The sequence below is a fragment of the Bos grunniens genome, chromosome 16 (genome assembly GCF_055505025.1).
Source record: "Bos grunniens cultivar Pamir isolate PY7600 chromosome 16, Bosgru_T2T1.0, whole genome shotgun sequence".
In the NCBI taxonomy this organism is placed as follows: Eukaryota; Metazoa; Chordata; class Mammalia; order Artiodactyla; family Bovidae; genus Bos; species Bos grunniens.
In genome coordinates this window covers 52482697-52510561 of record NC_141180.1, presented here as the reverse complement: position 1 = coordinate 52510561, position 27865 = coordinate 52482697, and the positions used below count along the sequence as shown (strand labels likewise).

At 37.9% G+C, this 27865-nt stretch overlaps 1 protein-coding gene across 24 annotated transcripts in view; it reads right to left on the bottom strand.

Annotated features, from left to right (window-relative positions):
- The window catches only part of ENAH (ENAH actin regulator), a 157721-nt gene that overhangs the window by 70086 nt on the left and 59770 nt on the right, over positions 1–27865 (bottom strand). For all 24 annotated transcript variants that reach the window (XM_086345117.1, XM_086345129.1, XM_086345133.1 and 21 more), the window contains one exon: positions 6709–6874. In XM_086345117.1, the coding sequence (XP_086201243.1) occupies positions 6709–6874 (166 nt within the window). The remainder of the gene's footprint in view (positions 1–6708; positions 6875–27865) is intronic.

The window sequence follows — 27865 nt, the reverse complement described above, 5'->3', positions numbered from 1 at the left end:
AAGGTGATATCCTTTCACCATTTCTGAACATTTGTGTTCACTATTTTGTCTTTGATTACTGCTCCTCCACATTCCCTCCTCTCTTCTGAGATGCCAATAAGGTAAGGGTATACCTTACACCATTTTTACTGTATTTCCTATGTCCCTTAAGCACTTTTTCATATGTCCATAATTTTCTCTCTCCAAACATCACAGCTTCAGAATGAATATTTCCTTCTGATCTATATTCCAGTTTACTAATTTTTTTCAGTAGCTTCTAATTTGTTATAAACTCACCACTGAGTTACTAATACCAGCTATTTTATTTTTCAATTCCAACATTTCCATTTAGCTCTTTTTCTACTGAAATTCTCAATTTAGTCTTTTATCTCCTTGAATACATTAAGCATAGTTATTTTAAAGTCAGTTTCTGATAATCCCATTAACTGGATTCCCAGTAGGTTACTGTTACTGTTCCTCTTACCATTCCTCTTGTCTCCTCGTATGCTGTTTATTTTCACTGAATGCCAGACACTGGCTATGGATAACTCTATGGAAATTTTGAGGCCTAAAATGATGCTATATTTTCCCAGGGAAGATTTACATTTGTTTCTGGCAAGCAGCTAGGGAAACTAACAATTTCAAATTACCTCAATCCAAAAGTGATTAAAATGATTAGAGGCTGGGTATCAGTTCTTCTAAAGGCTAGTCTACTTAGAGACAAACTTCTTCCCCAGGGTATGGGGCTTCTGGGTCCCAAATCACAACCTGGGTGATTACCAAGACAACGTCCCCTCATTAGCAGATCTGACTTATAATTTTTGTTCTACTAGTCCCAAGAGTCTGCCAAAAGTTCTGTTCAGCTACTCAGGCTCCTCTTTCAAAACTAATATGTGCTTCTGGGTAAAAACAAGTTCCAAGCTAGGTCACTTCTCTGATTCCTTCTTCTTTTAAGTCATGGACCCATAATTCTTCACTGTCATGTAAGCTCTCCAAATAGACTTTTTTCTTTTGAACATTCATCCAATTATTTTGGTTCACAGAGAGAGGCTTTATCTAAATTACCTCATCCACCAATATCCAAACATGACATTATTTTTAAAATATGACGACCACTTAAAGATAAGTGAAATAAGCTAGATTTACAGGAAAAAAATATTGTATGATTCCAATTATTTGAAGTACCTAGAATAAAAAAATTTGCAAAAACAATATAGAATGGAGGTTGACAGGGATTATGGTGGAGGGAAATGGAAAATTACTGTTTAAAGGGTTCATAGTTTCAGTCTGGATGAAAAAGTCCAGAGATTAATAGTAGTGGTGGTTGCAGCACGGCAGTGTGAATGTATTGAATGTCCCTGAATGAAATTAAAAAATACTCACCCCTTGGAAGGAAAGTTATGACCAACCTAGACAGCATATTAAAAAGCAGAGACATTACTTTGTCAACAAAGGTCCATCTAGTCAAGGCTATGGTTTTTCCAGTGGTCGTGTATGGATGTGAGAGTTCGACTATAAAGAAAGCTAAGTGCCGAAGAATTGATGCTTTTGAACTGCGGTGTTAGAGAAGACTCTTGAGAGTCCCTTGGACTGCAAGGAGATCCAACCAGTCCATCCTAAAGGAGATCGATCCTGGGTGTTCACTGGAAGGACTGATGTTGAAGCTGAAACTCCAATACTTTGGCCACGTGATGCAAAGAGCTGACTCATCTGAAAAGACCCTGATGCTGGGAGGGATTGGGGGCAGGAGAAGAAGGGGACGACAGAGGATGAGATGGGTGGATGGCATCACCGACACAATGGACATGGGTTTGGGTGGACTCCAGGAGCTGGTGATGGACAGGGAGGCCTGCCATGCTGCAGTTCATGGGGTCGCCAAGAGTCAGACACGACTGAGCAACTGAACTGAACTGAACCATACACTTAAAATTTATTAAAATGGTAAATTTTATGTTATTTTTACTACAACTTAAAAAATATGGTCACGTCTTACCATTTAATTTCTACACATATTGAGAGTGGGAGAGGGTTACAAATCCTTAGCTCCTAGAAACCCAAAGCTACTAGAATTTAATACCACAAGAAAACTATGAACCAAATTTTAAGGCAATCTATATCCTGCTTGACAAATAGGTTATCAGGGAAGACAAAAAAGATAGTTACGTTTACTTTTTCAACTCTTCATTGACAATTAGAAAAAGTTGAGGAAAATATTACTAGAATTAAAATTATACTACCAAAAAAAAAAAAATTATACTACCTAAATCATTAGCTCGGTTTTTTCAATATAGAAATTTTAAACTGTGAAATTTTAATAATTTATAGAATACTTTACAGAAATTTTAATAATTTTAAACAAATTATTTCATTCAATTCTATCTTTCAAGGATAGACAATGCTATATAATCTTAAAAAGCTTTAAAAGTAAAGAGGGACACATACACCTTCATTTAACAATAACTGTTCACTAAGGATGCTATTGGGTATGAACTTCTTTAAAATTCTAATACAGCAGACCCACGGAGCTTGAATCTAGATTAGTGATTTACACCCTGCATACACCCATCCATTTTTAGCCTGATCATAACAGATTAAACCGTGCAATAAACATCTATGCTTCTTTCTGAAATGGCTCATCAGCTTATCTTGTCTATGTAGTCATCACAACCTTTTCCCCCATCTTCTCAACAAACTGATCGTTCTTTTATGCCCTAGCTACACAATGATTTATTTATCATAACTGAAACAACTAACTGTGCTTTCCTTACATGTGTAACATCCCCATTCTTTACTGCATTGTTCTTCAACGTCAGGAATTTATTACCTATATAAAACCTAAGCACAGCCCCTAGAACACAGTAAGTACTGACGTATTAAGGAAAAAATGGCAACTTTTTATATATATGTATATGATTTGTACATATTCAATTTTATAAACTGTGGTTAATGTTTTAATGGCTCTTAGACATTATTTAATAAATTATGATAATATGTTCCCACTTAAAACAGACTGATAACCATTAAGCAATGAAAAAAGGTACTCTGGAATGAAACCAATATTTATGAGATTTATTCTTAGGTATTTTATCACTGCTGTTACTTTAAGTAGTATCTGTATAAAGTTATATTTTCAAATTGTTTGTTGCTAGTTATACAAAAATGCTACTGATTTTTATATAGTCATCTTATATCCAAAGACCTTGCTGAACAATTTTATTAGTTCTAATATTTTATCTGCAGATATTGGGATTTTTGTTACATAGACAATTGTATTATCAGTGAATAAGGTCAAGCTCTGTTTCTTCCTTTTCAATCCTTATAGTTTCTGTTTCTTTATCTTTATATTACTAGACTACCATCTCTGCAATAGAAAATGAAAATGACTAAAGCTGAAACCTCAAACTTATTCCTGAGTTTAATGGAAATCCTTTCAACACTGAACTGTTTTGTAGATGTCAGCTGTATGTTTACATTATTCATCCTTATCAGCTTAAGAAAACTCATTTTTATGCCAAACGTGCAGAGCATTGTTCTGTACGGATTTTATCAGTGTTGTTCTTCTAGGTTTTCTCCTACCAAATTAATAGGCTACTTATGTTAAACTACCTTTACATTACTGAGATAAAGAGGAAGAAATCCTCTTTGGTTAACAGGTGATCTTCCCCCCCACTCCTCCACTATACATTGTTACATTTGGCCTGCTAATATCTTATTGAGGACTTTGATCTCTTTAACAATGTTAATAATTGAAATGTGTTTATAATTTTCCTCTCTGAAATGGTTCTGTGTCTTAGATATCAAAATTATACTAGCCTCATAAAATACTCTTTTAAGATTTCTTTTTTGACACGGATCATTTTACAGTCTTTATTAAATTTGTTACAATATTGCTTCTGTTTTATGTTTTGGTTTTTCGACCACAAGGCATATGGTATCTTGACTCCTGGACCAAGGATTGAACCTGCAGCCCCTGCAGGAAGGCGGAGTCTTAACCACTGACTGCCAAGGAAATCCCAAAACACTCTTTTCTAGAACAGTTTACATAAAACAGGTAATAGTTTAAAGATTTTTAATTTCATTTATAAATGCTCTGGACACTGTCCTTTTTAAAAAATTTTGGGGTAGATTATTAACTACTGCTATATTTTATGACTGATAAAACAAAATATAGTCTATTATGTTTCTACACTTTTTGCCAGTTATGACAAATTGTATTTTTCTACAGAATGGCCCACTTATTGGTGTAAAGTTGTTCATAATATTATCTTATTATTTATTTCCTTACTGTAACTACAGTGATATCTCTTTCCAACCCTAATGCTGTTTTATTTGTAACTTTTGGGGGGTTTGATTCTGTCAATTTATTCAGGGAAGCAGTTTCTTGTGTTATTAATTTCTATTTATTATTTATTTTCTTTTATTTTTAGTATTTCCTTCTGCTTTCTTTGGGTTTGCTTATTATATGCCATTAAGATTTGTCCATCTACCTAGAGGGTATTATGCTAAATGAAGTAAGTCAGATGAAGACAGACAAATACGCTGTGGTTTCACCTGTATGTGGTATGTGAAAGAAAACAAATGAACAAACATAACAAAACAGATTCACACATACAGAGAACAGGCAGGCAGGGGGAGGGACTGTCTATCTAAGGACAGCTTAGACATCCCACAGGTTTCTAGGTGTCATACCTTGTCACTTAGATCCAGGGTTTTGTTGGGTTTTTTTTTTTTTTTGACTTTTGAACATTTTCTAATCTTCATAATGATTTCATCTTAGTGTCACAAATTATTTAGAAGTGTTTTTACATTTCTAACATTTTAAGAAACACTCCATTTGTCAAAAACTGGAAGCCATAGGATAGCTACCTTCTCTTTTGAATAAAAATGTCAGTATTTCATCTTTACACAGATTTCTTTCTAATCATTTGTTTTTAATTGAGGTGTAACTGATATATAACATATTCATTTCAAGTGTACAAAATAATGATTTGATCCCATTATTTTTAAATACCCATCTTCTTTTTCAACAACATTTAGATATATTTAGGTTTGTTCATCAGGATATCAAATGACCAATTCACTGAATTTACCAAAAATTTATTTTACAGCTACTGGTTTGTAATGTGTTTAAAATGTTCAGTAACTTCTATAAAGTCCTAGTTGTCCAGTTCCCATTTTTACTTTGCAGCAGCATCTTAGGGAGTATTCAGTCAGTCTCTGGCCCAACTCACTCCTGAGACAGTCTGCTGGAGGAGAAGACAAAGAGCACAGAGAGGCAGAGAGGGTTCTTGGTACAGAGACTGGGGGAACCAGAGAAAGGCTGAGCAACAGGTGCACAGAGCAAAAGGAGAGAGGGGAGGAAGAAGAAGGAAGAATAGGGTGGAGGTGGAGGCACAGGGGAGAGAAGGGAGCCTGAGAGGGCAGAGAGCAGCAGGCTAGGACAGTCAGTACTAATAGGTAAACTTGCTGCATTCAGTGAACTGCTCTTTCTGCCAACTGATTCAGGTCTTGGAAAGTTCCTCTCCTGGGGAGCAATATATTTGTTTTTGCCAGGTGCCGTAGGAGTTTCACTGGCCCGCAACCAGGATTGGTTAATTTCTCGGCTGCAGATGTGTAAATGAAGCTGGAGGCTTCCATTTTTCAGAGGAGCTCCTAAACTACCTCAAACTCCTCTGCCTATCTGTGCTGGTTAGGAAGATTGTTCTTAGTCTTCTTTTTATGGTATGCAGCCCCTTGAAAAGGTTCAGCTTTAGGCAGTTTTGAAACTTTGATACCAGTTTCGAGGCCCAGCATCTCAAAGGGCATAACCTGTACCATACAAATACCAAATCTAAGTCCCCGGATATTACCAGTTCATAATTTCCATCCCCAAATACAAGGCTGTCACAGCATCTCATCACACACTACACCAGCCTGTCTCCCAGTGGAAATTCAGAGAACTATCTTTCTCTAATAAGAACTCAGCTGGAAATCTGTTACATTTCCCACCCCCACCCCCACCCCCCCCCCCCCGCCTATGTTTAACACTGGCTGATTTTACCATCTTACCAGTGTCAAAAGTATTTCGTAAATCTGTTCTTTATAAAAGTCCTCACTATTATTAGTATATACTTAATGCTAGTAAAATCCCATCTCCATTTTGCACTGTCTACTGGCTCCTGATCTGGAAAGACCCCAGAAATCAAGTAATCAGATAATCCAGTCACCTTTCTAAGAAATCCAGAGCAGGGAATTAGCAAAAGCTTAGTTGTCATGCCAGACATGAACTACAAAAGCCTAACTATTCCAGCAACCTTAATACAATTTTTCTATCATATATGAATTTAACAATACTTTATGAAACTACTTAAATTTTGAACTCCTTCCTATAGTCCAATACCCCATGCCTTTGGTGGGAAATGAATTCCTTAAGCACAATCTGCTACTTAAGTGAAATTTCACATTTTAGTTTGTCTTAAATTTACTTTAGATTACCAAACCTAGCTAGTTTGAAGGCCAGAGGATTTAGTGAATATCATAATTTAAAAACTCAGATTTATATTCCTGAACAATTAGTTCTAAATTGTTATCTAAATTCAAGCTTTATAAAGATGGAGAGGGTGGAATGGCAAAGCTATACCCAGTTTTTCCCACAGAGGCTCTTTTGGCTACAAAATATGACTTTATTTTACTGAATATAGCGAGTCCTTTTGTAATACTAGGTAACTTTAAGAATTAACAAATCCTTACCTGATGGTCCTGAATCTTCCTGCCCACCACTCTGAATGTGTTGTTGCCTGTATGGTGATATATGTGAACTCTGCTGAACCCAGTTGAACCACCGGCTGGCACCCACTTTTTATTGGCATCATCGTAAACCATCACGGCAGCTCTTGCCTGACAGATACTCTGTTCACTGGGAAATGGAAAAAAAAAAAGCAAACTTTTAAGATACTTAAATATGCTGTTTCCCATAAGTCCATATAAAATAGTTATCTAACAAGGCGGTCGGTCAGCAATCAGTGCTTTACTTGCTGCTAGAAATGATGACAGTGAATAAGGCAGAGGCCTGCCTGCTCTTATGAGTAGACTCTAATGGGGAAGACAGACCAAAAAATGAAGTGTAATGAGGAAGCAGAAGGAGGAGATCAGGATCCACAAAGGAGACTGTATATTATATAAACAATACAAAAAACATTTTCTTCTATCAATAAATCTAACATATCCATTAAACTGAATAGAACTATAAGTATAAATTAATCATTTCACTGTGTGTGTATATATACATTTATACTATTGGTGAACTGTTTGTGATTACCCATCTTTGGAAAAATTACTTTTATCATCGGGCTTGCTTCAAGGTCTGTATAACGAATTCTGCTAGGCTCCCTCTGTCCCGTGAGATATGGGGGAGCACTAATGATCCTTGGGTGGCACTGTGACTGAGCCCCTGACTCCACTCAGATAAGGTAACATCCTATGTCTCAAATTTCTTTACTTGATTTCTAAGCATTCTTTTGGATTTTCAATTCTAACCTTCACAAATAAATATTAAGGAAAATAAGACCAACTTCATGATAGAATGTTTAAACCTCAGCTTCCTCTCAATTATTTTGTTACCAAGTGAGAGTGAGATTTTGTTGCTGTTGTTGTAGAGATGATCTTCGTTACATATTAAGCAATAATTTCATATTTCAACTATTCCAAAATACTACTGGGCAAAAAAGACTAGTTGGAATTTTACTTTATACCATATTTTACTTCTTAAAAATCAAATACAAAAATTGAACAGAAGAAAACAGGTATGTTAACTCCATGATGACTATTAACCTAATTAAAATGACTCAATCTTCACAATTTTCATAGATTTATCTGACGCTTAAGTAATTGTTAATGGAGATGCCAAGTAGCTTACCCAACCCTATCTTCAAAGAAAGCATTGCTCATTCCACAAATTTCAGCCGCAAAGTAAATCATGTGGGTTCTTCCCCAATATCCTGGGAAACAAAAAGTCACTTTCATCCCTCCCTTCTGGCCCATCTCTCAACAGTATCTGCTTGTGCTCTGCTAGACTTCTGTGATTTGATGACAGAAGGATCACAGGAAACCTAAAGAGGTCACAGCACTGAGCAATAAAACCGCTCACAACGGTAGTGTTAAAACCGTTCATAATTTTCCATTAATGAAATCTCACCAAATAACTGGTAATAATATCTGTGCAGTACAAACACTGAAATAAACCCAGTGGTACCATCTAAATTTTTATGCTGTACTGAATTTTTTTTTTGTTTTGGTAAAATAGTTCTGGGAGTAAAAATGAGACAATGACTAAAGCTTGAATTATTTTTAAAAGCTTGATTAAAGAGTCTTTGTCAGCACAGCAGTTGAAATCTCTTCATCACTCACAATAAAAATACTTGTTAAGTGACAAAATTTACATAACCCTTTAGAAAGAAACAAGCTAAGGCAAACTGCCTTTTATGGCATACAATCCAAGAAATAAATTTACTAACAGTGAACAACAATTCAATAAACCCATCTGTAAATTAATATAGAACAGTATTTTCCAGTTTTCACAAAACTATTTTTGGACACACAATTGCCATGCCTCAAAAAAAAAAAAAAAAAAAAGTAAGAAAGATATATCAGAAATGTAAAACCAGGAAAGTTAAATATAATGTCCTAACTTTCTCCTCCACTTTTTTCTTCCCCGTTGCTCTACAATGGGATGCTGGAGACATTCCAAATATTGAAGCTCATCAGTCAGTCAGTCAGTCAGTTCAGCACTCAGTCGTGTCTGAGTCTTTGTGACCCCATGGACTGCAGCACGCCAGGCCTCCCTGTCCATCACCAACTCCTGGAGCTTGCTCAAACTCACATCCATCAAGTCGGTGATGCCATCCAACCATCTCATCCTGTCGTCCCCTTCTCCTCCCACATTCAATCTTTCCCAGCATCAGATTCTTTTCAAATCAGTCAGTTCTTCCCATCAGGTGGCCAAAGTATTGGAGTTTCAGCTTCAGCATCAGTGCTTTCAATGAATATTCAGGACTGATTTCCTTTAGGGTGGACTGGTTGGATCTCCTTGCAGTCCAAGGGATTCTCAAGCGTCTTCTCCAACATCACAGTTCAAAAGCATCAATTCTTCAGCACTCAGCTTTCTTTATAATCCAACTCTCACATCCACACATGACTACTGGAAAAACCATAGCTTTACCTAGATGGACCTTTGTTGGCAAAGTAATGTCTCTGCTTTTTAATATGCTGTCTAGATTGCTCATTGCTTTTCTTCCAAGGAAAAAATGTCTTTTGATTTCATGGCTGCAGGCACCATCTGCAGTCATTTTGGTGCCCAAGAAAATCAAGTCTCTCACTGTTTCCATTGTTTCCCCATCTATTTGCCATGAAGTGATGGGACTGGATGCCATGATCTTACTTTTCTAAATGCTGAGTTTTAAGCCAACTTCTTCATTCTCCTCTTTCACTTTCATCAAAAGGCTCTTTAGTTCTTCTTCACTTTCTGCCATAAGGGTGGTGGTGTAATCATACCCTCATAGTTAATTGAATAGCTATTCACCTCTAAATGAACATATCAAAGTAGCCAAGAAAAGACCAAAAATGCAAACACTAGTTGATGTTTTATAATGAAGATGAAAAGACATCTTCAAAATGAGATTAAGGATACAAATCTGACACTCAACAAAACAAGAAGCACATAAAGAAATCAAGATTAAATGGAACAAGATAAGACATGGTAAGAGCTGAGATGTTATTGGAGATATTAGAGCCATTCAGGTTATGTATCAAGCTGTAAAGACACAAGTTAGCCCCAGACAGCCCTGGAGTTCTAGCAGGCATCCAGTCCTCAGAGAAGCCACATTATGCAAGGCCCAGCCAGAAAAGAGAATGGCACTGTCCAGTGGGGCCTTACTGACCAAGTCAAATCTTTCCATTCCTTCCACACACCTCACTAGAGACACACATCCTACGGTATAATAAAAAAATACTTGGTCTTTGTCTGGTTCCTGGAACAGAACTCCTAAACCCCTTGGCATCTCCCAAGCAGTATCTTTGTAAGCTAATAAGATGACTAACTCTAGGCTTCTGATGGGGGCTGTGCACCAGAAGTAGCAAGCCATGATCAGAGGGTAGAAATTTTCAGTCCTGGTCCTTCCCCACCTCTGAGGAGGGGAAAAGTACCAAAGATTGGTCTCACTCACCATCACGTCTCCATGATGAAATCTCCATAAAACACCCAAAGCAGCTCACATGGAGGTGCTGGTTGGATGGCATGCCTGGAGAGAGCATGGAAGAAGCCCTCTTATACCTTGCCCTATGCGCCTCTTTCATCAGGCCGAGTTGTATCCTTTATGACAAATCAGGAATGGTAAGTAAAACACTTTCTGAGCTCTGGGAGTCATTCTAACAAATAACTGGGCCTGAAGGGGAGTCGTGGGAACCCCTGAATTTGTAGGCCGTGGGCATAAGTAGGGGGGTAACCCAAGTATCTGACTAGCAGTGCCCACTAAAAACTGTTACCTGCCATCTGGTTCTACAAGAATGAAGCCACTAGCCACTGCAGTCGCTGACCTTCAATACACCCTGAAAGGAGTTTGGGGCGGAGATCAGGAATGAGGCACTCTGTGCTCTGGGAAAAACTGGCAGAACAGGCCTTCAGATGTGCCCGATTTCTTGCACCTTCTCATATCTAGAAAAGCACTAAAATCATTAACGGAGACATCTGCTCCTCGTGACTAGCAGCAACCTTCTCGTGACTAGCAGCAAGCCTCTGAGAAAACCTGTGCTTGATCGATCCTCCTTCACCAAAATCTCATATATACTGACCTCCCCCTTATCTCTTCAGAACAGTTCCTCAGAGCTTTCTGAGAGGCTGTTTTCTGGGCTACAGTTCTCATTTGGCCCAGTAAAACTTAACTCACTACTGTCACACTGCATTTTTTTTCCCCCAGTCAACAGCAGTTAGGTCTAAAGTGGGGCAGTCTTGTGGGAATGAGCCCTTAACCTACAAATTTCAGAGAGTCAGTGTTTGTATTCAGCTGAATTGCTGGACACCCAGCTTGTATCAAAAAATAAGAAAACTCATTGTTGACCTGAGAAGAAAACCACCCAATATATCAACTCCAATTACAGGTGTGCACAAATAAGCTAGTGGTACCCAATTTTGGATTTCACAGACTCATAAACTTCAAAAACCAACTATATGAATCAATACAGAATAGGTCAACAATATTTTGACCTACTTGACAGGCAGGACATTTCAGAAGAGGGGAGGGAACCACCATAACTTACTAAAATGAAGATAGTTTGGAACTTAAAAATCTCAAAATAAATACAATGTAATATACTGTAAGTATAATAACTAGCTTTCTATACAATTTTCTACACTGTCCACTTTTTTTTTTTTTTTTCATTTCTCCCCAGCCCAGTGAAATACTGATATTATAAGCCTGCTTTACAAGTATGACTATATGACTGGCCCACTTAGAGGTTCTTCTGGTAGGAATTTCCCACTTTAGCTAGAAGAATTTTTAGATGAGAAAATCAATGAGAGAATTTCTGAAATTATAAAACTTTGCAAATTCAGTATGTGCAGTTTTTCAGGGAAAAGTAATTTGGAAGGAAAAGATTTAAGAATCACAGCTACTGAAGAGTCAAAAAGGCAGGAAAAAAAATTAAAGAAAATGAAGGCCTAAACAAGCACAGCAAAAAAGACAAAAATTTTATAATCTTTACACTTATTATTCTACAAGCCTCAAAATGAACACCTAGTCAAAGTCTTCAACACTCTGAATCAGTAAAGGAAGGATACAAAAGATTAAATTAATTACAGCTGTACTTCTGTGACGATCAGGCACTAAAATTAGTTATCAATAAAAATTTCATTTTACGACCAAATGCAATTGGCATATGTAATTGGTTATACTTCATCTTCCTGATGTTAATTTTGGCTTTTTTAAAAAAATTGATATATGGCCATAGGAGGCTAGAAACAGCTTGCTTTTTTCTAAAGTATAAAAACCATGACACTACAATCAAATTTTGTGGCTTTGTCAAAATTTGTTTCTGAATGTACTCAAATTTCCTGAACAGATATATATGATGATAGAAAAAGGTTGGCCTGATTCTATTTTTATAGGTACCCATGAATGAAATGGTTCCTGGTATTTAAGCAGACTAAGGATCCCTTGGCTCCTGTATATGCTATTTATTGAAATTACAATAAATACAGCCAACTCTTTGAAAATAGTGACTTACTTTCAAAGTAATCATTACCTGTCAAAGCATGAATCTGCAGTGCCTAGGCACATAGAGCCACTATTTATTTAAATTCTTATTCAGTACATAATTTCATTTAACAAAAGTCTACTCAAGACCTGGACCAAATACCATTCCTTCTGTTAAGTCTTTCTGGAGCCTTCAAAGTCAGATTCAACTGTTACCTCCTCTGAGTTCCCATAGTATTCATTCATTTTTCCATAAGGAGGACTCTCTGAAGAGGTAATATTTGAGATGGGATTTTACCCAAGTGCACTGGAAAGCCAGTAGAGGGCTTTAAGCAGAACATGACTTATAGTTTTAAAAGATGATTCCAGTTTCTATAAAGAGAAGAGATTCGGGAAGGTGGCATGGAAGTCAAGAACACAAGCATGAAGACTAGTGTGAGAAGTGTATTTATGATGAGATTTGGTCTAGATTAAAGGAGAGGGAAGGGTGTGGGATATATATGTCAGAAGCACAGGAGATAAAATTTGCCAACAGGAAAGATGAGAGAGCTGACTCATTGGAAAAGACCCTCATGCTGGGAAAGATCGAAGGCAGGAGGAGAAGGGGACAACAGAGGATGAGATGGTTGGATGGCATCACCAACTCAACGGACATGAGTTTGAGCAGGCTCCAGGAGTTGGTGATGGACAGGGAAGCCTGGGGTGCTGCGGTCCATGGGGTCAAGAACAGTTGGACATGACTGAGTGACTGAACTGAACTGAACTGAAGATGAAAGAGAAGGGAAAGGAAGAAGACAAAGACAAGAGAACAATTATGTCACCTAGCATTTTACTGATATTTCCAAAGTAATGACATGCTACAAAGGATGTAGCATAGAAGTCATGACCCCAATTTATTTTTACATACATATAAAAATGTCATCATCTTTGAAAAAGGAGAATGTCATTCAAATGACAGAGCCTAATTTGCAGTAAATTATCAAGGTCTGTATCATAACCTCTATTATGCTACCAACCACTTAGAGAATCTATCCTAAGAGAATTGGCATCTTGTCTGTTATGATACTGAGTCATTCTGTGAATCAAGATGTCAGTTATTCAGAAGATAAAACATTAAGAAAGAAACTACACAAAAAAGTTGGAAATTTTTAAAGACAGTATTTCCATCTTATTCTCTGATGTCAATTTTTTTACTCAAGCTTGCAATTTTATAACATTTCAAGCATTAAAGAGGGTTAAACACAATGTTAAGATCTCAATTCAAGTCCACGATTATTTTTCATATCTACATTCCATGGCCTCCTAGAGTTTCAGAAGACTATGTACTGAAATCAGGAATAAAAAACATGTATTTTCTTCAAATAGGAAAGTAAACAATAAAGAGCATGCCCTGTATTGTGTTAAGCACGAGAGGAGTCACACACAGAAGACTTTTCCTCAGTTCACCACTCTGGACTCTAGCTGTCTTACAAACCTAGAGGTCACGCCAGAACTGTCCCTGCTCTTGACCTTGCCAGGTGCTCTGTCACTGAGGCCTGTCAGTTCTACTTCCTGAATTCAGTAGTTCCCTTTGCTCACAGTGCTCACAAGTTTTAATCTGGGCCCTCCCTAGCTTCTCATCTGGATTATTTCAGATATCTCCTAACTGGTATCCTTGACTGCAATTTTACTCCTTCCTCCCAATGCTTCCAGCGGGAAAATTTTTCTAAATCAGATCTCAAGACATCACTCTTCTGCTTGCTGCTGCTGCTGCTAAGTCGCTTCAGTCATGTCCAACTCTGTGTGACCCCAGAGACGGCAGCCCACCAGGCTCCCTGTCCCTGGGATTCTTTCATGCATTTCTCCAATGCATGAAAGTGAAAAGTGAAAGAAAGTGAAGTCATTCAGTCGAGTCTGACTCTTAGCGACCCCATGGACTGCAGCCCACCAGGCTCCTCCACCCATGGGATTTTCCAGGCAAGAGTACTGGAGTGGGTTGCCATTGCCTTCTCCGACTCTTTTGCTTAAGACACTCCAAAGACTCATTTCAGGATAAACTGTGGCTTCAGGGGTCTGGTGTGATCTGGCTTCTTTCTCAACATTTATACTTTCTTTCAAACACTGACAGCATGATACATGTGTCAGTGTATAATGTAAATGTTCTAGCATCCTGCTGCACACAGTGTTCACTACAGCAGTAACAATTACACCATACCTATCCACATGTCCACGCCTTTGCACACGCCCTGCACCTAAACTACCTGCTACATAACATTTTCTCCTCCCAAACACCTCCTCCCTAATACTGACTGTTCTCCAAGATTTAGACACAAGTTATACACAAGTATCATATACTCCTGAAAGTTTTTCCTCTCCTGCTCAATACAGGGCCTCCCTTTCTGTGCTCTCACAATACACATGCTTATCATCTCTACAACATTATATTAAACCCCTGAAGGGTTGGCATTATATCTTTTTATCTCTCCAAAGTAAGATTTGTTGAAGTAATGAGTTAGAAAGTAGTGAGCAATATTAATTGTATAAGGTAAACATCTATAAGCTTTGAGTAAAAGCCCCAAAACATGCCAGTGAAAGCTCTTTTCTGACTTCGAGTACCTAAATGGACAATCTCAGACCCTCTCCTTTCCATCTGTAATACATACCATAAGCACTCAAGACCCTGAGCTCTGAGCCAGTAGACTACTCTAATCCCCCTGCACTCTTCTGCTCCCAGCAGTTAGGCTGTGTACTTAGCAAGAGTCAGCTGTGTTTGTGACCAAATGTACTCATACCAATTATACTGTAATTATGCAATTTAAATACTCTATAAATGGATACCATGTGAATATATAGAAATTCTATGAAAATTAAGTTTCTATCAAGATGAGTCACTAAAAAATTGTGAGATATACATAAAAGACAAGGCAGAATGCTATATTCAGAACACTCTGCATATATCTTAAGTTCTCTCTCCACTTCAAAGAAACTGAAGCTGAAATTTTGAAGATAAAACAGAGGCATGCTTTAGCGAAGAAAAATAATGTAGACTTCTCATCACCTAACACTAAAAGTTTTACAAAAACAAAGGTCACCGGTGGCCCTGATCCCTACAGGTCCTCAGGAACAGTCAGCCAGGCACTGCTACACCTCTCAGATAGGCTAAGGTCTGTGGCCCCAGCCCCTTTCCCCATAAGAATAAGGGTGTAGAGTCTCAGGGGGGAATGAGACAGGCTGGGACCTGGGATCCTTCTCTGCAGTGCTGCAATGCTTGCACCTGGACAAACCTCTCCTCTAGCAACAAAATACAAGGGAACTATATGGGACTAAAAATAACTGCATGCATATGCAGTCGGCACAAATTCTGGACAAAAGATACAAAGAGACCAAAAAACCCAACTGCCTCTTTTGAAGAGCCTGGAGCAAAAGCAGGGTACTGAGAATGCCCCCGCACACAACACTACCAGAGTGGGCAGAACACTGGGCCGCCCCTCCAGCCCGAACCCCACACACCCCTACCCTCAAGCCATCTAAGGAACAAGCTCACCCCCAACTCAACAAGCGAGTGAGCAGGCAAGGGAGCTTATTTGTCCTCACTCCCCTACTATAATAGGGCCCCAGTAAAGCCTTGCTTGGAAAACAAAACAAAGGTCACAGAATTAACACATACATTATAAAGGAGATTAAACGTTCAAGGGCACATGTCATTTTTAAGGATACCAAACTTGAGGTCAATTAACCAATCAGTACAGATCACAATACAAGGGCTTCTTACGATAGGGTACATTTATGAAATACTAACTAGCTTTTCTCCTTTCATATTCCATTCATAAATAAAACACCTGCTAAGAATGGAGGGATGCTACTTGCTAATAACAATTAGGTGCTGCTGTCATGGCTCACCGACTGAGGGGTAAGGGAAGAACACTGTGAATACCACTGACAAATAGCGGATACAAACAATGGCAGCAAACACTTTCTACAAGGCAAGAAAACCATCTGTGAGGCGGCAGTTCCAAAGACACAGAAAGGCAACATTTCCAGTAAAGGCCACACAGCTGTAAACCATTCATCTTTCTAAGAGATACTAAAAGGTTTTTGTAAAAAGTGAAAATATCAATGTCACTACTTAATTCTTTCTTTCCATAACAGCTATATTCATGTACCAAGTACAAATGCAATCTAACGAATAAGAGATCCACAGTCACCACAGAAAATAACCTATGTATCTAAAGCAAAATATACTGCTTTAGAAAACATTTCAGCCAATCTGTTGGGTTATCCCACAGGATGACAAAAACCTCTTAAAGGAGAAATTAATCGTTAAACAATATACAGAAGAAGCATCTAAAAGGAGGCACCTGCATGTTCAGAAGTAAGAGTGATCTTTTAAAAAAAATCTTTATGGTACTATTTGACTTTAATTATGAATACCGCTGACTCAAGCATAGAATGTGCAGAACTCTGTAAATGTGACTTGGCCAACAAAAAGGACCTGCCTCTGCCCACAATATACCTGGAGAGAGGGGAATAATAGAACGAAAACGTGACAATTTTGGTATTCTTAGAACCACAAGAGAGAGGAGAAATCTAGGATGGAATTTATCAGTTTGCAAAGAGGAAAGAAAATGAAATCACACTGCTGCTGCTGCCAAGTCGCTTCAGTCGTGTCTGACTCTGTGCGACCCCAGAGACGGCAGCCCACCAGGCTCCCCCGTCCCTGGGATTCTCCAGGCAAGAACACTGGAGTGGGTTGCCATTTCCTTCTCCAGTGCATGAAAGTGTAAAGTGAAAGTGAAGTCGCTCAGTCGTGTCTGACACTGGGTAGGAAGTAAAAAGAGAATTAAGAAACTAATAAAATCTTGGCTGGAAAACTGCCTCTGCATGCAACTGGTGGCAGGGTACTAGAGGAACCTTGGTCTACTGCTGAGAAGCCCAGGTAAATCAGGCCCCTCCTGCCTATCCTGTGATACAGAAGACTAGGCAACAAAAAAAAGGCAAACATTATTTTTAAAAAATCATGTACAGCTGTTTCAGGAGACTGCAGTCTACAAGAATCCACAGGTAAATATTTTTGGAATTTGTTTCAAAGTAATGCTTAACTGCAACACAAAAACCATAACAAAAATCAATGAGGGAAAATGTGTTAATTTTTTTACTATCTACAGTCTTCAGTATGGATGGACATACCCCCAGTTATAGTCAAAAAGAATCCAAATCTCCTTATATTAATAAAGACCTAAAACCCAGAGACAAGTGACTGTAACTAATTACTGAGTCAATGTGATGATAATACTGTTACTACTAATAATAACAAATACTAATATGAACATAATACTTAAGAAGGGCCACACACTGTTCAGCATGCTTTGTCTATATTATTTCACTTATTTATTCAACAACTTTATTTGGGAGATACTTGTTAATATTCCCAGTCTACAGATGGGGAACAGAGACAGAGAAGTGTGGTGTGCTTAGTCTCTCAGTCGTGTCCAGCTTTTTGCAACCCCATGGACTGTAGCCCGCCAGGCTCCTCTGTCCATGGGGCTTCTCCAGGCAAGAATACTGGAGTGGGTTGCCATGCTTTCATCCAAGGGATCTTCCCAACCCAGGAATTGAACCCAGGTCTCTCGCACTGCAGGAGGATTCTTTATGGGTTCTTTACCATCTGAGCCACCAGGGAAGCCCAAATTAATTTAAAGAACTTATTGTAGGAAGCAACAGAAATGGAACTCAAAGCAGCCAGTCTGCTTCAGAGTTTGGACTTATGACCACTCAAATAAGAGAGCTAAAGTCTACCTAACTACCGATTATATTAGCTCAACAAAATTAATTCCTCAGAAGTTATTATTTCTGCATTATCTTCATGTTATATTTAATTTGAAGCTAAGGGGAGGGAATTTATATATTTGCTGAAATTGATGTTCCTGTAGAAATAAACAAGGATTCTTTTGAAGATTTCACGAGAGAAAACTATACCTTATACTATTACAAAAACATATCTGGGGGGCTTCCCATGTGGCTCGGTGGTAAAGAATCTGCCTGCCAGGGTTTGATCCCTGGGTCGGGAAGATCCTCTGGAGAATGGAATGGTAACCCACTCCAGTATCCTGCCAGGAGAATCCCATGGATAGAGGAACCTAGTGGGCTACAGTCCATGGGGTTACGAAGAGTCAGACACGACTCAGGAAACTGAGCACACACACATGACAATGCTTGGTTTGGAAAAGCCCTAAACAACCATCTCTGGGTTTTCTTTAAAAAAGCAAAACATATCTAAGGCTATCACAGAGCTTCCCTTGTCACTCAGTCGGTAAAGCATCTGCCTGCAATGCAGGAGACCCGAATTTGATTCCTGAGTTGGGTAGATCCCCTGGAGAAGGAAATGGCAACCCACTCCAGTATTCTTGCCTGGAGAATCCCATGGACAGAGGAGCCTGGCGAGCTGCAGTCCATGGGGTCACAGAGTTTTTAAAAGATAGCAGTACAAAACACATGCGTAAAATAAATCTTTCAGGGAAACTTCCCTTCAAATTGAACCTCAATGTTCTTCTAAGAATTCATGAAGACAAAAATCCGTGGGGAGCATTGTAGGCATCAAATTAGACACACACAACACACATGCACACAAATGGAGAATATAACATGATTTTCTAAAACAAGTCATATGGTAGAATAGCACCCACCATCCCATGATGTTACTCTGATTTTGTTACTACACGATGTAAGAATTTAACATTATAGGAGTACGTGAACTTTAAAATATACTAGCCGATGAGGAATATAGCTCTCATTTTTCAAAAAATGAATAGGCAAAATGAAATAATACAAGAAATGTTAATGATTTTCATCCAAGTTAGTAAAGTACTGACTAGAAAGTTAAGATAAAATTTCAGTCTAAAACTACAGGAAAAAAAAAAAAAGATTCAAGTAAATGAAAACAAAGAGAGGGTTGCATATGAATACAGATGGAACTAGGACTAGGTGTAACACTATAATTATTTACTAAAGTCTCCTCAACTAAATTGGGATGGTAAGGCCTTGCTTTACTAATATATTTACATTAGCTGGTATTTAGCCCCTACTTTTAGGAGCTCACTAAACTTCTGCTGAGTCAAAGACTTCGTACAGAATGAAGTGATAATTTTAAAAAAAGTACAGGATAAAAAAGCTCCATTTTATGGCTGAGTTCTAGACAGTTACAAGTGCCAGAAATCTCACCTTTCAATGAGTGGCTGATTTACTGTCTGACTCCCCTAAAATTGGACAGATCTGAATTATAATCTAAATCCAAAATTACTGTAGAAATGTGAATGGTCAGCAGACCCAGTGACATATGGTGTGTGGTTTATTTTCTAAAATACCATAAACATCAGCATCTTAAATTACACTAAGTGTACGCATATTGTTAATTATTCTTTAAACCAGTCATTAAAACAAGATGAAACTTTTATGAAAAGGTTTTCTTCTGGTGAGACTTTTAATGAAAACTCTGTATGAAAAGTTCAGTCTTTCACAAAAAGATGTGTTAACACCACTTGTAACTAGGCAAAGTTAATGAAACAATTACTTGGGTACCTAGTATTTGTATTTTTTAACTAGTAGAAATCTCTCTTGTCTTCTGCTACAGATGTCTTTTCAATCAAAAAACTTAAAGCTAATTGCTCTCTGTGCCCACCTGTACTGGACAGCTTCTGAGATAGCCCACCCCCAAAGCAGAGACTTAAACAGACGTCTGTACATCAATACTCACAGCAGCACTCTTCAGCCAAAAGGTGGAACCACCCCAATGTTCATCAATGGATGAATGGATAAATAAAGTGTGGTATATACAAACATATTCCTCAGATGCAGAAAAAAATCCTGACACGTGGATTTTACATATATACATGCAACCCGCTCCAGTATTCTTGTCTGGAAAATCCCACGGACAGAGGAGCCCAATGGGCGACAGCCCATAGGGCTGCACGGAGTTGCACAGAGTTGGACATGACTGAAGCAACTTAGCACCACACTGCACATACATCCTATATATGTAACATGATATACATGTATACAATGGTATATATCATCCATATATAGTATGGATGAACCCTGATGACATGAGGCTAAGCTAAATAAGCCAGACACAAAAGGATAAATACTGTACGATTCCACTTATACAGAGTACCTACAGTGGTCAAACTACTAGAGACAGAAGGTAGAATGGTGGTGTCCAGGAGCTGTGGAGAGGGAAGGAGGGGGAGTAACTATTTAATGGATAGTTTTAAAATGCTGGGAAGATCAAACAGTTCTCGAGATGCCTGGTGGTGACAGTTACACAAGAATGTGACTGTACTTAAGACCACTGAACTGTGCACACTAAACATGGTTAGAATACATAAAACTTGGTATTATGTATACTTTACCATAACTAAAAATACATAATAGCTTTAAATATTAAGAAATGTGAAAACATTTTTTAAAAAAGTATTTTTGTCTTTCAAGGAATAAAACTTTATTTATTAATCCCAGTCATATTTAGTTAAAGGTTGTACCTTAACAAAAATCTTAAAATTTTTATATTAATACAGAAAACACAAATAATGACATTGTCTAGAATTAATCCAACATGTTATAATGTATATTTAACATTTTCTTATGTCCTGTTATTTAAGATGCTTTGCTACTCATTCTTCTTTCTGTAAGACATTTCTTTGGGCTGTACTAACAACCATTAGCTTCCTAGTTATAAACTTTGGTTTACAATTTCCCCCAGCTGTATGTTTCTGGCTCCCATTACAAGAACAATTACAAGAAATAATTTGCATTTTTTTTTCTCCTCCCAACCACACAAAAAAAGATGGCTCCCAATGACCACCACCACCTGGTACTCATGCCTGCAAGCACTGAATTCAACCATAATTATGTGAGCGAGTATAGAAGCCCCCTCCCCTCATGATGACTTCTGTTAAGACTACAGCCCTGGCCAACATGTTGACAGCAATTGTTGAGAAACCCTGAGCCAGGGGACCTATGTGCTGTGCTTAGTTGCTCAGTCATGTCCAACTCTTTGCGACCCCATGGACTGGGGCCCCCCAGGCTCCTCTGTCCATGGGGATTCTCCAGGCAAGAATACTGGAGTGGCGTGCCATGCCCTCTTCCAGGGGATCTTCCCAACCCAGGGATTGAACCCAGGTCTCCTGTATTGCAGGCAGATTCTTTACCATCTGAGCCACCAGGGAAGCAGGGGATCTGTACTCTGTCTAATCCACAGAAACCACGTGATAATGAATGAGTACTGTTTTGAACTACTAAGTATTGCTGTAATTTTACTGTGTTGCCATAAATAACTAATATGCCACCGCCCCACCCCTTCTTGCCTGTCCCCCAAGATCTTAAACTTCTTTTTCCCCCATTATTTAAGTTCCAGGTATACAACATAATAATTCAGTATTTGTATATATTGCAAAATGATCACCACAGTTAAGTCCATCACCACAGTTACAGTTATTTTGCTTGTGATGAGAACTTTTAAAGGTCTCTCTCACCAACATGCAAATATACAATATAGTATTTTATGTAAACTTAAAAGTCAAAACAATCTCAGATTTCACATCCCCCAAAGAACTCAGCACATAATATTCATACACATACGGCTCATATACTGTATCTACCCACTCATCTGTTTTTTAACTGACCTTAAGTTTTCAAGCATCAATTCTCAGTGAATGAGCAAAGCTATTAAACTTTCATTCATAGCTTGATAGCTCACAAAAGTAAGTACATTTATAAATGGTCAGCGACAGGAAGGAAATACAGGAAAACACTTCACTTGACAACACAAACCTTGCCTATCCTAGCAAATCTTCCCATTAGTAAGAATTGAAGCAATTGATTAGAAGTGTCCCTGTTTCCTGAACTTTTCTGCCTCACAATATTTTCATCAGGCTGTAAAAACTATAAAAGGTTTCATTCATCAAAAAAAATACAATCATAAATGTTCAAAACCCATGAAGCAAAAACTGGAAGAATCGTGCAATGTATCAGTGCATCAAATCAACACTTTACACTTCCACAATCTTGTATGTTAAGTTTATCTCAATACAGCCAAGAAAAACACTGACAAAAAGAGAGGACAACAATTTTCACAACAATTAGTTCCAAATTTTAAACCCCCCTCTCAGTTAACTATTAAAACTAGATAATAATTTATAAAGTAATTAAAAAAATACTGAATACAGAGAAAATCTGAAACCTATTAACCACTATGACTTAACTGATATTTCAAAAGCATTACTGCAACAACTGGAGAATATACATTCTTTTCAAGTACACAGTATGATCACCAAAACAGATGCTATACTAGCCCATTAAAAAATTCTCAATAAATGTAAAATAACTGAAAGCATACAGAGTATAACCTCTGACCACAATGGAATTAAATTTGAAGTTAATTATACTAGGCTTCCTAAGCAGAGACATTACTTTGCCAACAAAGGTTAGTCTAGTCAAGGCTATGGTTTTTCCTGTGGTCATGTATGGATGTGAGAGTTGGACTGTGAAGAAGGTTGAGTGCCGAAGAATTGATGCTTTTGAACTGTGGTGTTGGAGAAGACTCTTGAGAGTCCCTTGGACTGCAAGGAGATCCAACCAGTCCATTCTGAAGGAGATCAGCCCTGGGATTTCTTTGGAAGGAATGATGCTAAAGCTGAAACTCCAGTACTCTGGCCACCTCATGCGAAGAGTTGACTCATTGGAAAAGACTCTGATGCTGGGAGGGATTGGAGGCAGGAGGAGAAGGGGACAACAGAGGATGAGATGGCTAGATGGCATCACCAACTCGATGGACATGAGTCTGAGTGAACTCCAGGAGTTGATGATGGACAGGGAGGCCTGGCGTGCTGCGTTCATGGGGTCGCAAAGAGTCGGACACGACTGAGCAACTGAACTGAACTGAAGTTAGAAAAGAGTAAAGAAAATCCAAAGGAAGTAGGACAAAGAAAATAACAAAGAAATCAGTGAAATAGAAAACAGTAAGAAAAGTAAAATTTCTAGTTAAACTTATCAAGAAAACGAGAGAAAGTAAAATACCTAATAACAGGAATGAAAGAGGACTTATCACTACAGATTCTATAAATACTTCAATAATACTAAGGGAATTTGATGAACATGTTATGCCACCTAATTTGACAAATTAGATGGAATTGGAAAAATTTCTAAAAAATAAATTGACATAAGATGAGACAAAATCTAAATAGCTTTATCTATTAAAGAAATTACTGAGCTTCCCACAAATAAAACTCCAGACACAGGGGTGCTCTAGTGAACTGTATCAAATATTTAAGGAAAACACAACATCCATTTTACACAAACTCTCAGGAAACAGAGGAGAAATCATTTCTAGTTGGTTTGATGAGGCCAGCATGACTCTAATTCCAAAACCTGACAAAGACGTTAGAAATAAAATGACGTTGCCTTTCCATAATACAGATTTGACAGTGAATAAAATATTACAAAGTCAAAATTAGCAATATATCTAAAGAATAATTAAATATTCTTTATCCTAGGAATGTACAGTTGACTTAGCATTTGAAATCCAAAGTAATTCACACATTAACAGAATACAGGAGAAAAACTGTGGACTGCAAAAGATGCAGAAAAAGCACTGGATAAAATGCAGTATCTGTCATAACAAGAACCCTCAGCAAACTAGGAACAGAAGGGAATTTCCTTGATATGAAGAGCATCTACAGAAATAGCTGTAACTAACGTTATATTTCACTGTGGCATACTGAACTCCTTCCTCCTAAGATGAAGTACAAGGCAAGGATGGCCCTTCTCACCACTTCTATTTAACACTGTAGTGGCAATCCCAGCCTTTGTACCAAGACAAGTAACAGAAAGACCAGAAAAAGTAATGCCTTCTAACTGCAAATGACAAATATTTATATAAATAAATCCTACCAAATCCTCAAAGGCAGCTACTATAACTAGTAAGTGAATTTAGCAAGGTTGCAGGATTCAAGTATTTGACTTAGTAATAAATTTAATATCAGATATGCAAGATCTCTATGCTGAACATTATAAAACACTGGTAAGAGAAATTAAGCACAACCTAGATTTTTAAAAGTATACTACATTCATATATTGGAAGACTCAATAATGATATAATATAAAGGCTCCCTCAAATTAATCGATGGATTAAATGCAATTCCAATGAAAATCCCAGGAAACATTTTTGCAGAAATTAACAGAGTCTAAAATCCACATGGAAATTCAAAGAACACAGAATATCCAAAACCACTCTGAAGAAGAATGTTAGAAAGCTAACACTATCCGATTTCAAGACATAAAGCTTTAGCAAACAAGAGTATGATAATGACTCCAAGATAGACAAATGTATCAATGAAACAAAAGAGTTAAAAATATGGATTGATTTTGTGTTTTACAAAGACGCAAAGACGTATTAGTGGGGAAAAGAGTCTTTTCAATTAATAAGTACTGGAACAACCAAATATGCACACAGAAAAACATAAATCTCAACCTAGACCTCACACCATACAAAAGAATTAATTCAAGATTATCATAGACTTTAACATAAAACCTAGACTCAAAACTTTTAGAAGAAAACATAAGGAGACTAGTTTCATGAGTTGAGGGTAAGCAAAGGTTTCAGCAGTAATCACAGGAAAAAAAAAAAGTAGGTGGGTTAAAATTTTCTCTCATTAGAAACCACCTTAAGAAAATGCATGACATAAATTACATCTCAATAAAGCTGCTACAGAAAGGAAAGAAACTAGGGAATTTAGGCCACAAGGGAATTTCTTTACAGGACAGGCAAGGTACAGATGCGTAAAAAAAATATTTACAAAACATAAATCTGAAAAGCATCTAGGCTGCATTTTTAAAGCTCAATAATTGAAAGACAACTAATAAAATATTGGGCAAATAATTTAAACAAACGTCACAAAATGTGATACACAAATGGTCAGTAAATCCATGTAAAAGTGTTGAACACCATTAACCATCAGGGAAATACAAATTAAATTCACAATGTAATGTCACTACCCATCCACCAGAAGAGGTAGAATGTGGTGCAGCTGTTAACTCCCATACAGTACTAATGGAAATACAAAACTGTCACACAACTTTCAAAGATACTTGGTACTTCAAGATATAGAACAAAACATACACTTACCCTTTGACCCTTCAATTCCAATGCTAGATATTGCAAAAAACTAGAAAAAGCCCAGGTATCCACCAATACAAAGGATAAACTGTATATTCATATAACAGTGTATGATTGAGCAAGAAACACAAACAACAGAAACAAGCAACAACAGAGTGTGGAAAGCATTAGTCACTCAGTCATGTCCTGACTCTTTGCGACCCCATGGACTATAACCCACCAGGTTCTTCTGTCCATGGAATTCTCCAGACAAGAATACTGGAATGGGTAGCCATTCCCTTCCCAACCCAGGGATCGAACTCCAGTCTCCCGCACTGCAGGCAGATTCTTTACCCTCTGAGCCACCAGGGAAGCACCAACAATATAGATGAATAGCAAAAACATCCTGGGAGGGAAACCTTAAGCAAGAATGTGTATTTTATGATTCCTAATAGATGAAGTTCTTGATTAGGAAATACTTACAGTGGAAATTAAACAGTGGTTGTGGGCGTGGGCGGGTGGGGGGTGGGGAGGAGCAGACAGTGAAAATGAGGATGATGTGAGAAGAGGCTTCAGGGAACTCTGCCATCAGTCCCAGAATGTTTTGTATCTTGAAAAAGATTTGGGTTACACAGGTGTGTGCATCTCTCAAAACTTACCAGATGATCTGTACAATTCCCTGTATATATTTTACAACAAAAGGGAAAAAACTGTATTATAGAGCCCTAGGTAATGATATACATACAGGAAATAGTGCACTGATGACTCCACATACATACGACTAGATAGATAAGTGATAAAACAAGTATACTGAAGTGTTAATGGTAGAATCTGGTAGATGGTGGGCAAATAAATTTTCACTGAACAATTCTTTCAATTATCCTGTGTGTTTACAATTTTTCATAATAAACTGTTAGGGGCTGGAAGGTAAATTAACTAAACATTCATTCCTGTGTAGTCTCCTCTATAAAGAAGCTAATTATGCAGACTCAACACCTGTAATAAAAATTATGATTATGTAATATAGTACATTTTTTTTATTTTCAGTAATAAAAGAGAAAGACAAAAGACTGGCATGATTTACTTCTCCACGTTCATTCAAGAAAGAACTCTAAAAGTTTTAATTGAATGGGTTGAGAAACAATGTGCAGATGAAAAGAATCAGCTTGGCAAGTAGTGTAGTGACTAATCCCTTCCCCCCTCACTCAAAATACACACATACAACCACCACCATCACCAAAGCTTAAATCAGAGTCCACACTCACAGTTTCAAATGATACCTGATAGAAACTGCCAGGACAAAGTGATTTCCAGCCCATACTTCTAAGCTCTAAACCCATACAGACAGCTGCCTGGTATGTATTTCTACTTACATTATCACAAACTCATGTCAGCATACAACCTATTTTCCTCCCTCACACATCTGCCCCTCCCTATTTCCAATTCCAAGGAAGGGATACAAAAGTCCTACTGTCTGGCACCAGCTAGAAACCCAAGTGCCACTCCAGGCTGCTCCTCTGCTCTCATCCCCACGTCAGTCACCAAGCCTAGTCAACTCCACCATCTAAGTCTCTACCAATACCACTCCCCCCAAATCTGTCCCACTACCCCTGCTTTAATGCATTATTTCCTGAATTACTACAGGGCCCTCCAAAATAGCATTCCTACTTATACCCTCTCTGGGTAGAAGCCCGATAATCAGCACTTTCTGCACAAGAATAAGCATCTTAACACTACCTAGAAAATATAATGTCCCACTATTTCTCCATAAGAGGCTCCAGTTAAGAATATTTTAATTTGGACCCTTTACAAAACAGATTTACATTTCTGCTGGTTTCACTAATTTTCATTTTCCAGTAAAACTAATAAAAAGTTTATTCATACTACCACACCAGTTTAATCATTAAGACCAGATGACAGTGATGATCTTAGATTTCACTACAGAACTGTTACTAAGCCTATACAAGTTACTAAAATCATTGATACACAGACTATACTTCCCTCCCTGCTCCCAAAACAACTTGTACTTCAATAAGGTTTCAAATTTCTTTCTGAGACCTTAATGTCAGTCAGTACTAGATTCTACAGGGCACAGAGGGTATCTTTAAAAGTGCTAGAGCATGGGAGTTAAGAGTGGAATTGAAGCTGAATCAATTTCAGTTCCAGCTCTGTCATTCCCAATGCACACATACATGTGACCCTGAACAAGCTTCTGTTTAGACTAAGCCTCCTGATGGCTCCGACAGTAGAGAGTCCACCTGCAATACAGGAGACCCAGTTTCAATCCCTGGGTTGGGAAGATCCCCTACAGAAGGAAATGGCAACCCACTCCAATATTCTTGCCTGGAGAATCCCGTGGACAAAGGATCCTGGTGGGCTACAGTCCACGCAGTCTCAGTCAGTCAGACACAAATGAGCAACTAACACTTTCACTTCACTTTCCTGATTTCTAAACTGGAATGATAATAGTTCCTGTGTCACAGAACTGCTGTGAGAATAAAACCATGTACTTCCACTACTCGGCACATCACTGGCA